General features: G+C 53.9%; 1 protein-coding gene across 1 annotated transcript; it reads left to right on the top strand.

Annotated features, from left to right (window-relative positions):
* The first annotated feature begins 4,999 nt into the window (after positions 1-4,999).
* On the top strand, positions 5,000-8,930 carry LOC101933995 (cAMP-dependent protein kinase catalytic subunit alpha-like). Its single transcript, XM_065576483.1, has 5 exons — positions 5,000-5,083; positions 5,231-5,326; positions 5,442-5,564; positions 6,616-6,780; positions 8,627-8,930. Exons 1-5 carry the CDS (start codon positions 5,000-5,002, stop codon positions 8,750-8,752), a joined length of 594 nt encoding a protein of 197 aa, XP_065432555.1. The 3' UTR covers positions 8,753-8,930.
* Positions 8,931-10,000: the final 1,070 nt, after the last annotated feature.

Here is a 10,000-nt window from a genome sequence, read left to right as displayed (position 1 = left end):
GCACACTAATCCCAGCGTGCTCTGCCTTGGGGGGGAAACTCCGACCCGTCCAGGCCTCGTCCCAGCCCTTCTGCTTCTCAACTTCACCTTTTCTATTTTGGCTGTCACAAGGAGGAAGCCAGGAACACCTGTGCTCACAGGCAGGTTAGTGAAGCTCAAACAAATTGAGCATACCCTCAATGAAAAACGGATACTCCAGGCCATCAACTTTCCATTACTCGTCAAACTGGAGTATTCTTTCAAAGTAGGTGTCCTTGGCTTGCCAGCCCGGCCCTGGTCTGTATCTCCCCCCCGACTCCCACAATCCCCTTGATTCGTTTCCTATTTAAAACCAAAGCTGTACTGAAGGGGTGGAAGGGCACAGTCTGCGTCTCTTGTATCTTGAGAACAAACGTTCCTGGCGTGACATCTGGGATCAGGTTTGGAGCTAAGAAAAGTCAGTTTGGATCATTCCCCTTTTTCAGTCTTTTCTGTTCTGCTTTTGACTCCAGGTTTTGAACAGTGATGGTTGACCCGCCAGTCAGTTTTGCTTTCGTTCCTAGTCAGTTTCAGTTTCCAGCTCCCTTGTGCTGCCCTCGGGCATGAGGTCTGGCTTGCGGGGGAGTCTCAGAGGAAGTCCTAACTTCATGCGCATTTGGCTTTGTAGAGACTTTGAAACCATCTCGTGGGATCGTTTCCTCCTGATGGGAGTTTCTATGAAAGCTAAAATTCAGGCCCCAGCGTTGGGGCTTGGACCCTCTTCTCTAAACCTGGAGTTTGAGGCCTGTGAGCTACACCCTGTGTGTGTAGGGGGAGAGCAAAGGTAGTTGTGCCTTTGAGCTCCACAGCCCCCCCTGTGGCTGGCCTGATTAAAGAGGGGCTGGCTCTGAAGGGAGACCTGTCTCCTGTCTGTCAGCCTGAGGTTAGTGGGTTGTAGCGACGAAGAGTCGTCAGCTCAGAGGAGGCTGCAGGATAAATCGCAGCCCCTGCGGGAGCCCGGAGGCCAGGGTGATGGGCATGTTAGTGACAGGCAGTGCTGGCAGAGTCGTTTTCTTGAGGCCCCTCATCGTTCTAGGGGTAAATAGTTTTGATTTCTGGCCCCTTGTCCGCAGAAGCTGCTACAATGGAAATGTCCCCCCTGCTCCGTGCCGGCTGCCTGGGGCTGGGCTGCGTAGCTCTCGGGTGACACAGTAGCAGTGGGGCCAGCGGCTTCTGCTACACAGTCCGTCTCGCTGAGCCAATCGATTCTCCTACGACAGCGTAAAATAAATCCCTCGCAGCTGAATCCGCAGGTGTAAATGTGGGAGAACTTTGTTGAAATCAATGTGACTGCTCTGGATTTACCCCGCTGAGCTAGGAGTCTGGCCTGGTACGTGCTGACTGGGCCCCATCAAGGTCCCACTAGGGTGTTGGGGCCTGTTTAGTTGGTAGAGGGTCAGGAAGGCCCATGTCACGCAGACCAGAACTGCCTGAGCAGGGAGACCAAGGATGGGCTGAACTGCCAAGGCTGAGCTCCCTTCGTCCCCTTAGAGACAGCAGGGTTCAGGCTTCATTCCCCTTCCGCGCTAGGGCACCCACCTTTACCCTGCTCCTGGGGCTCAAGGCGTAACCCTCTTAATTTAGGCACCTAGCCTCACCCTTCATGGGCTCAGGGCGTCACCTCACACTCTGCGGGTTTGCAGGGTCTTTTCCCAGTGAAAGAGCCTCATACAGAAATATCCTTAACCTCTGTTTATTAACAGTTACTGTCACGGACTCGCAGGTCGTGCCCACTCTTGGTCCCGTGCAGTCCCTGGGGGGAACCTCCTTCAGTGTGACAGCCCTTCTCAGGGGTCCAGTCTCTTTTGGGGGTTAAGCCCCTCTGCCTCCTGGAACCGCACCTCTCTGAGCCTTAGCACACCTGTCTCTCACTGTGGGCCCCCTCAGGGAGTCCACTTGCTCTGGAACCCCAGGACCTCCACTCCCAGAGGGAATAATGCAACCCTGTTCTCTAGACCGGAGCCACTCTCAGCCAGCGTAAAACAGGAAGCTTTATTGAGCATCTGAACACAGCACAGGAAACTCTCAGGGCCCTCGAGCCTGCCCTCCCTCAGCACAGCACATCCAAGTCTCGCCTGCATCCAGGTGGGCTCTTCTTGCTCTCCCTCTCTAGCCCAGAGCCCCCCTGCTTCCCAGCTGGGCATCTAATACCACGTCCCCCAAGTCCCGCCTCTGTCATTTGTCTTCTGTCCTAGTAAGGTCCCCTGGGCCTCCTCTCCTCTCAGCTGTCCTCTGGCTGGAGCCACCTGTTCAGGTCACTGGGGTCCTCTCTTCACAGCACATTGTCTTCCCACTGGCCAGAACCAGCTGTGACTCCCGAGCTGGGCCTCCTGGTCACCAGTTCACCAGTCGCTGAGGTATCCATTCTCCAGGCCATAGGCTGGGGTTCCAAGTTCTGTCGCTGGTCCTCTGTAACAACAAACTCCCTCTCCCACCACCTCGTTAAACCAGTAACACTCAGGGAAACTGAGTCCCACCCCCTCTACATGCAAACCATTGAAAAACCCAAGAAACCCCCCCACTTCATCACAGTTACCAGAACAGAATACACACGCTACTCATACAATGCCCATCACTCCCAGTAAGCAGACGAACTTTCCCTGCTGGCCAGTCAGGATCAGCTCGTCCTGGGACTCCAGGTTCTGCATGGTGTCATTGGCAGGGTGTTGAGGTCTGGCAGCGCTGATGCTGGGCTGTGTCCTGGAGTTGGTTCCCCAGAACTTCCTTTTGGACACCAGTTTATATAGTGAAACTCGAGTCCTGCTTAGCTCTACCTTAACCAATCATTTTACTGAAGTGTTACAAAATAATTCTCTGACCAATCCTATCGTAGTGTGAAACAATTCTTTACCCAGTCGTATACCACCACCTTCGCTGATGTACACCTGGCAAAATTAGTTATGTACCAGAAACAATCAAAGAAGCAGACAGATAAACAATAGAGAAGTGGGGACCAGCAAGGGAAAACAATCAAGATGTAGAGATTTCACAGCCACACTGCTGCTAAGTGATTCCTTTGAGCATCCTAAGATCTGTTTCTTTGCCTGGTGATGCTGGGCACTGTGAGGACAGGAGCCTTCTTACCAGCCCGGTATTCCATTGTTCTGATATAATTTAGATGGAATGTGAGGATGTGACTTTCTGCTTCTTGGCTCCTGTCTCCTAATCTGGCTGCAGAAAAAGGCCTCTGACCGTACAGCATGGGGCGCTCAGCCCATGCCCCGCCTGGACCCTCTCTCCAGGGCTAGCTGGAAATTCACCCTGGGCTCGAGGGCAGGGGCAGTGGTCTCCGCTGGCGCGTGTGCGGGTGCTTCGTGCTCATGTTCTCACCACCGAGCCGGGCAGGGTCTCACTAGCGGAATGGCTTTGTTGGGCTCAGCGGAGTTACTTCGGAGGCTGCTCTTTGACTTTGCAGGCGCGGGGGAGGATGAAGGCAGCCTGGTCAATTTCACACTCTGCTTTTGAGAAGTTTCACTTCCTTCTTCTGCTCCTTTGGGGTGTCCGACCTGGCGGCAGGTTGGGTTTCCCCTTTGATTGTAGACGTCGCAGCTGGAAATCCCTCTTGGGCCTGCCCGTCCCTGCCCCTAGACCAGATGTGTGGGGAGGGGTTGGATTTTCTAGGGCTCTAGCACTAAATACTCCAAGCAAATAAAACTCGCGCCCTCTCATTAGTGAGTCTATTCCCCAGCCGTGTCTGTGCAGCAACTCCCACTGCAGGTGTGTGTCTGGGATCTTCGGCACCACAGCGCAGTCCCTCTGGCCCTTGAGGTAAAGGAGTAACAGCAGCAGCTGGCGGCAGTAGTAGGCTGTTCTCTCCCAGACAGCGGGTGCACTGCATTTAGTGCTATGGCAAAGCCCGGCCACTGCATCAGGCTCCCTGGAAACGTGTGGGGTTAGCGCCCAGAAAGGGATGGGGCTAATAAAGGAGCAGGGGTGTGGGGAGCAGTTTCCTCCTGGTGTCGCAGGCGCTGCCGGGTGGCCCCCTTGAACTCCGTTGCTGCTGCATTTCCTTCTAGGATAACTCCAATCTGTATATGGTGATGGAATACATCCCGGGCGGGGAGATGTTCTCCCACCTACGGCAGATCGGGAGGTTCAGGTGAGCGTTGCCATGGGAGCCGATGTTGGGGACAGTCTCGCTAACGGTTAGAGCTGGGTGGCTGTTTGACTCCTGGGTTGTATCCCTGGCTCAGGGAGGACAGTGGAATCTAGCACTTAGAGGAGAGGGACTGGGAGTCGGGACTCCTGGGTCCTATTGCTGCCTGTGCCATTCACTCCTTGTGGGAAGGGGGGAGAATCACTCTGTGCCTCAGTTTCCACAGCGGTGAATTTGGGATTTAGTACTGTAGAGAACTAGACCTATTATCCATTAGCAGCATCTGCAGCGATGCTGGCTTTGATCCTCATGTTGCAGGGCGTGACCTGATCCCCAGCTGGGCTGGTCAGGAAGGGATTCCCCATGGGGAGGGCTGCTGAGGTCTTCTGCCAGCATTAGCCACAGTCAGTGGCAGGGATGCCAGGGCTAGATGGAGTCAGGCTGGAAGGAGCTGGGGGTCCATGGGTGTGTGTGTTGGGGCTAGGAGGGGGATGCTGGTCTGGGAGGGGGCTTGCTCTGGGTTGCCAGGCTGGATGGAGTCAGGGGTCTAGCAGTGGGGGTGGGATGTGCGTGCTAGGGCTAGTGGTCTGGCTTGGGCAGATAGGGCCACCAGGCCTAGAAGGGTTGGGGCATCTTGCCTGGGGATCTATAAGGAAGGTGAAGGTGGGGGCGGCAGGGGGCCGACCTTGCTGGGCTGGCTGAGAGGGGGCGGATCTGGCCCGGGATGCCCACGTTCTCCTCCCGCCTCATTGCAGTGAACCTCACGCCCGGTTCTACGCTGCTCAGATCGTCCTGACCTTTGAGTATCTGCACTCGCTGGATGTCATCTACCGAAACCTGAAGCCAGAGCGTCTCCTGATTGACCAGCAGGGCTACATCAAGGTGATGCTGCTGCCCCTCCCTCACTCCTTCCCTTCCCCATCCCAGCGCTGGCTCTTGGCTCCCTGCAGTGATCTCCTCCGTGTCCAGGTCTCTCTCTGCTGCCATCCCCTTCCCAAAGCCAAGACACCCCAACACGGCCAGAATACATCAATCATCTGCTCCCTCCCCTTCCCCTCCTGCTGTCACAGCCTCCGGGCTGATCCAGCTTCTCCCCTCTGTGTGTTTTGGCTCCAGGTGACGGGTTTTAGTTTTGCCAAGCGGGTGAGAGAGCGAACCTGGACTCTGTGTGGGACCCCGGAATACCGGGCCCCCGAGATCTTCCTCAACAAGGTGAGCTGGGGAGGGCCTGTCCGCTGCCTGATCTCTAGCTGATCCCTGGCCACCAGGTGGTTCCCTCCACCCCCAAACGTTCGGTGCGTGACCCTGGCCTGCTTTCCCTGGGCAGGGTTATAACAAGGCTGTGGACTGGTGGGCCCTGGGCGTCCTCATCCACGAGATGGCAGCTGGTTACCCCCCATTCTTTGTGGACCAGCCCATTCAGATCTATGAGAAAATCGTCTCTGGCAAGGTATTTGGGCTGGGGGAGGGGACACTTGTGTGATTTTCGGGGGAGGGGGAAACGGGGTTCGCCAGGTAAAGGGGGGTGCCAAGTCTCAGCATCCAATCAGGGAGATGCTCACACGCTGCGCCGCCAACATGCTCATTCCCTCCCATGCTCCCCCAGTCCCCAACACGTGGGCATCCTCCCTGTCATGTTTCCCATTCCCCCTGCACCCCAACACATAGGCCCTCCCTTGCCACGTACCCCTGTTCTCCCACACATGGACTCCATCCCCCACCCCACCACCATTGTGCTCCCTGTAACTCTCATGGGGACTCCTGGAACAGGTGTCTTTGGTTTTCTTATACACTGTTTTGAATTGCAAAACCCTCCACAACCCTGTTACGTTCCTTAAACCCGCTAGTCATCTCCAGGCACTGGTACAGCACTCATCGCCATAGTAACCAAGAGCCCATAATACTCCTCTGCCCACCCCAGCGCCTTTTCGCCAAGGATCTCCAAGCACTCGTGTTGGACACGGTCAGCTTTAAAGCTAGTGGGGAACTTAACAGACCTGGGTTCTGTTCCCGGTTCTCCTACCAGCCCGCTGAGTGACCGTGGGCAAGTCACGTCTCCCCGTGCCTCAGTTTCCCCTTATGTAAAATGAGTATACTGATGCGGCAGCCCTGCTTTGAGATCTGTGGAGGAAAAATGCTCAATAAGAGCTGGGGGGGTGGGGGCTGCTGCTGCTAAATAAGCATTTCAGCTCCTGTGTCAGTTCTCAGTAGCCCCCCCACCCCTCTTGTCCACTCATTGTCCTGGAGTGGTTTTAAAGGGCTTGTTATTTATTATTAGGTGTATTACGATACTGCCTACAAGCCCAAGTCATGGGTCAGGACCCCTCTGTGCTAGGGGCTGTACATTACTAGGTGTATTATGGTAGTGTCTCAGCGCCCAGGCATAGCCCAGGACCGCCCCCCCCTTGCTAGGGGCTGTACATTATTAGGTCTATCTGTGAATCTAGCCACGAGGGCAGGGCAGGTAAAAGCCAGACCTCTGTCTCTCCTCCCCACCCCAGGTCCGGTTCCCGGGTCATTTCAGCTCGGAGCTGAAGGACCTGCTCCGGAACCTGCTGCAGGTGGACATCACTAAACGCTTTGGCAACCTCAAGAACGGGGTCAACGACATCAAGAACCACAAGTGGTTTGCTACCACCGACTGGAACGCCATCTACCAGAGGAAGGTAGGAGGGCAAGGGCGGCGGGCAGAGGAGAGCCTGGATAACTTCCACATGCATGCAGCCTTCATAAGCAGGAATTGAACCTGGGATCATCAGTGCCCAGGCCTCTAGGAGCGCATTGGTTACTGGGACTCTGTAGCAGGGTGTTGTGGCTGGGTCCCACCACTAGGGGGAGATATGCTCACCCAGCATTGGTTTAAAGTAGGGAGCCCTCAGTCACCTGTTTGTAACATGGTGGCAAAAGCATGGTCCTGTCCCCACCCCCTGAGGATAACAGCCTACTACTGCTGCTGCCAGCTAATGGCGTTATTCCTCTAGCACAGATGGGAGAGGGCTGTGCTGAAGGTCCTGATTAAAACCCTATTGATGATGCAAGTGGGGGCACTTACAGGGATCCAAGGGGTTCATGACCCCCTGCCCTTCCCTGATTGCAAAGTGAGAGGAGGGGGTGAGATAAAAGGGGGCTTGAAGAGGCGCTGATTCTGCGTCCCTCACCTGGTTGTTAAGGGGCCCGATCCTGTATCCCTTAAGAGTGCTGGGGGCCCTGATCCTGTGCTCCCAAGCGGGGTCATGGGCTCCCCCTTTCATGATTGAAAAGTGTGAGGGTTTCTGGCTGGATTGGGGGGTGAGGGGAGCTGATCCTTACCTGCCTTGTTACAAAGTTGGGGCCTGATTGTGCGCCCCTAGCAGACCCAGGAGTGGGGGAGGGTATACAAATGTTGATTCCTCACCTTGTCCCCAACCTCCTGTGACAATGCGGTTCTGGCGGAACCCAACTGAGAGTGCCAACTCAGGACAAATTGCTCAAATAGGGCAGCTACAGCCCAAGGCCGGGGTTTTTCCACCTCTAAGGCAAACCAAACCAGCCAGACTAAGACTTCGGTCTCACCCCACTGGCTAACCGCAAGTCTCACAAGCAATCTCCTAAGACACTCCAGTTTCCCAGTATTACCACCAGTGCCACACGTTATGGGGACAAATGGTTATAAAAACCAATACCCCAGTAAAAGAAAAGGTTCTCCTGATCCCAAAGGACCAAGCCCCAGACCCAGGTCAATATATAAGTCAGACCTTACCCACAAATCACGCTACTGCCAATCCTTTAGAATCTAAAATCTAAAGGTTTATTCATAAAAGGAAAAAGATAGAGATGAGAGTTAGAATTGGTTAAATGGAATCAATTACATACAGTAATGGCACAGTTCTTGGTTCAGGCTTGCAGCAGCGATGGAATAAACTGCAGGTTCAAATCAAGTCTCTGGAATACATCCCCAGCTGGGATGGGTCATTCAGTCCTTTGTTCAGAGCTTCAGTTTGTAGCAAAGTCCCTCCAGAGGTAAGAAGCAGGATTGAAGACAAGATGGAGATCAGGCATCAGCCTTATATAGTCTTTTCCAGGTGTAAGATCACCTCTTTGTTCTTACTGTGGAAAATTACAGCAAAATCGAGTCTGGAGTCACATGGGCCAGTCCCTGCATACTTTGCTGAGGTACAAGGCGTATCTGCCTTCTCTCAATGGGTCCATTGTATAGCTGATGGTCCTTAATGGGCCATCAAGCAGGCTAGGCAGAGCTAATCTCAGCTTGTCTGGGATGTCACCCAGAAGCATAGCATAAGTTTGCCATACAGACAGTATAGAGCCAATATTCATAACTTCGACTACAAAACTGATACATACATATAGACAGCATAATCATAACCAGTAAACCATAACCTTGTCCTAGACACCCCATTTGACCCCCTTTATACAAGATTTGGGTGCCACTACAGGACCTTGGTTGCAACAATGATCTATATGGTCCCAGTTTATGTCAATAACGTCACACCTCCCCTTCCCCTCCCTTTGCAGGTGGAAGCTCCCTTTTTACCAAAGTGCAAAGGCCTGGGCGACACGAGTAACTTCGACAACTACGAGGAAGAAGAGATCCGGGTCTCGGTCACTGAGGAGTGCGTCAGGGAGTTTGATGAGTTCTAGGGCCAGTGGCCCTCCCCCCAAAATTCCCCTTTCCCACAAAGAAGCTTGAAACTCCCATCTAGAGGGTGGGGATATCATCCACCCCGCCCCAGGAAACACGTCTGTGTCCTCCGACAAAACCCGTTTCACTAGAAATAGAAAACAACCCTCCCTCCCAGCCCCCACTTCCTCTTTAACAGTGTGCTTTCTTGTAAATATATTTGAAACAATTACCAATAAAGTTTTGTTTAAAAAATAAAATCAGACTGGCGTGTGGGCTGTTCGGCTCTAGGGGACAGTTGTCGCTGCTGTGATGAGCCAGGAGCTGTTCCTCTCCCTGGAGGCCCAAGGAGTTCAGGGATCTGGCTGGGGGGGAGGGAGGGCGGCGGCTGCCATTAGTGGTACTTGAACTTGCCTGGAGTTGGAAGCCCAAAGGGACGAGTGTCCGCACTTAAATGGGGAGGTGGCGCCTGGTCAATGGATAAACGGGCATCGCAAGCAGCGGAGAAGTTATTTTATCGCTGTGTCTGGCGGGGAGCGACAGCTGCTGGAATGCCATGGCCAGGTGGTGCCCACAATTCGAGAAGGAAGGTGAAAAAATGGAGAGGGGCAGAGAGTTGCCATGAGAACAATTAAATGCAGGGGAGGGGGGGAACCTGCCTTATGCTGAGACGCAAGGAGCTTCTTAAAGCGAAGGTTAAGGGGTGCCGTGATCCCTGTCTCAATGTACCCAGGGGAATAACTGTGATAATGAGCTAGTCCCTCAAGCAGACAGGTCTAAGGAGAGCCCGTGGCTGGAAGCTGAAACTAGAAACATTCAGACTGGGGAAAAGGGCAGATTTTTAACCGGGGTGTAATTAGCCATTGGAACCATTCACCAAGCATTGTGGTGGATTCTTCATCACTGACGCGGTTTCAATCGAGATGGGAGGTTTTTCTAAACGATCTGCTCCAATTCCAACAGGAGTTGATTCAGGGAACCTGTGGCCTGTGTTACGCAGGTCAGACGAGGTGCTCGCAGTGGTCCTGTCTGAATCGATAATCTAGCCATTTCTGAGGCCGGGGCAGGAGAGGTGAACAGCCAGACCGACCCCAGTGTGCAGGAATGCAGAGCGCTAGCAGCCGGGGAAATGCCAGAAGCAGAATACTTCCATCTAAATGTGACTATGTGCACACCTTCCTTATTGCAGTTAAACTCCTTCCATGTGTGTGAATCTGCTTCCAAAGGGGATCAGGTAATGAGATGCCAGCTAACCCCTGGTGTGGGGG

Source organism: Chrysemys picta, chromosome 22 (genome assembly GCF_011386835.1).
Source record: "Chrysemys picta bellii isolate R12L10 chromosome 22, ASM1138683v2, whole genome shotgun sequence".
Lineage (NCBI taxonomy): Eukaryota > Metazoa > Chordata > Testudines > Emydidae > Chrysemys > Chrysemys picta.
Note: the sequence above shows the minus strand (reverse complement) of the source record. Positions and strands in the feature narration are given on the sequence as shown.

What these genes read in the sequence shown, in the direction of transcription:
- LOC101933995 (XM_065576483.1), top strand. Translation starts at nt 5,000, where the DNA reads ATGCTGCTGCCCCTCCCTCACTCCTTCCCTTCCCCATCCCAGCGCTGG. An exon ending in CCGAGATCTTCCTCAACAAG is followed by an intron (nt 5,327 to 5,441) that starts GTGAGCTGGGGA and finishes TTCCCTGGGCAG; the next exon opens with GGTTATAACAAGGCTGTGGA. An exon ending in AGAAAATCGTCTCTGGCAAG is followed by an intron (nt 5,565 to 6,615) that starts GTATTTGGGCTG and finishes TCCCCACCCCAG; the next exon opens with GTCCGGTTCCCGGGTCATTT.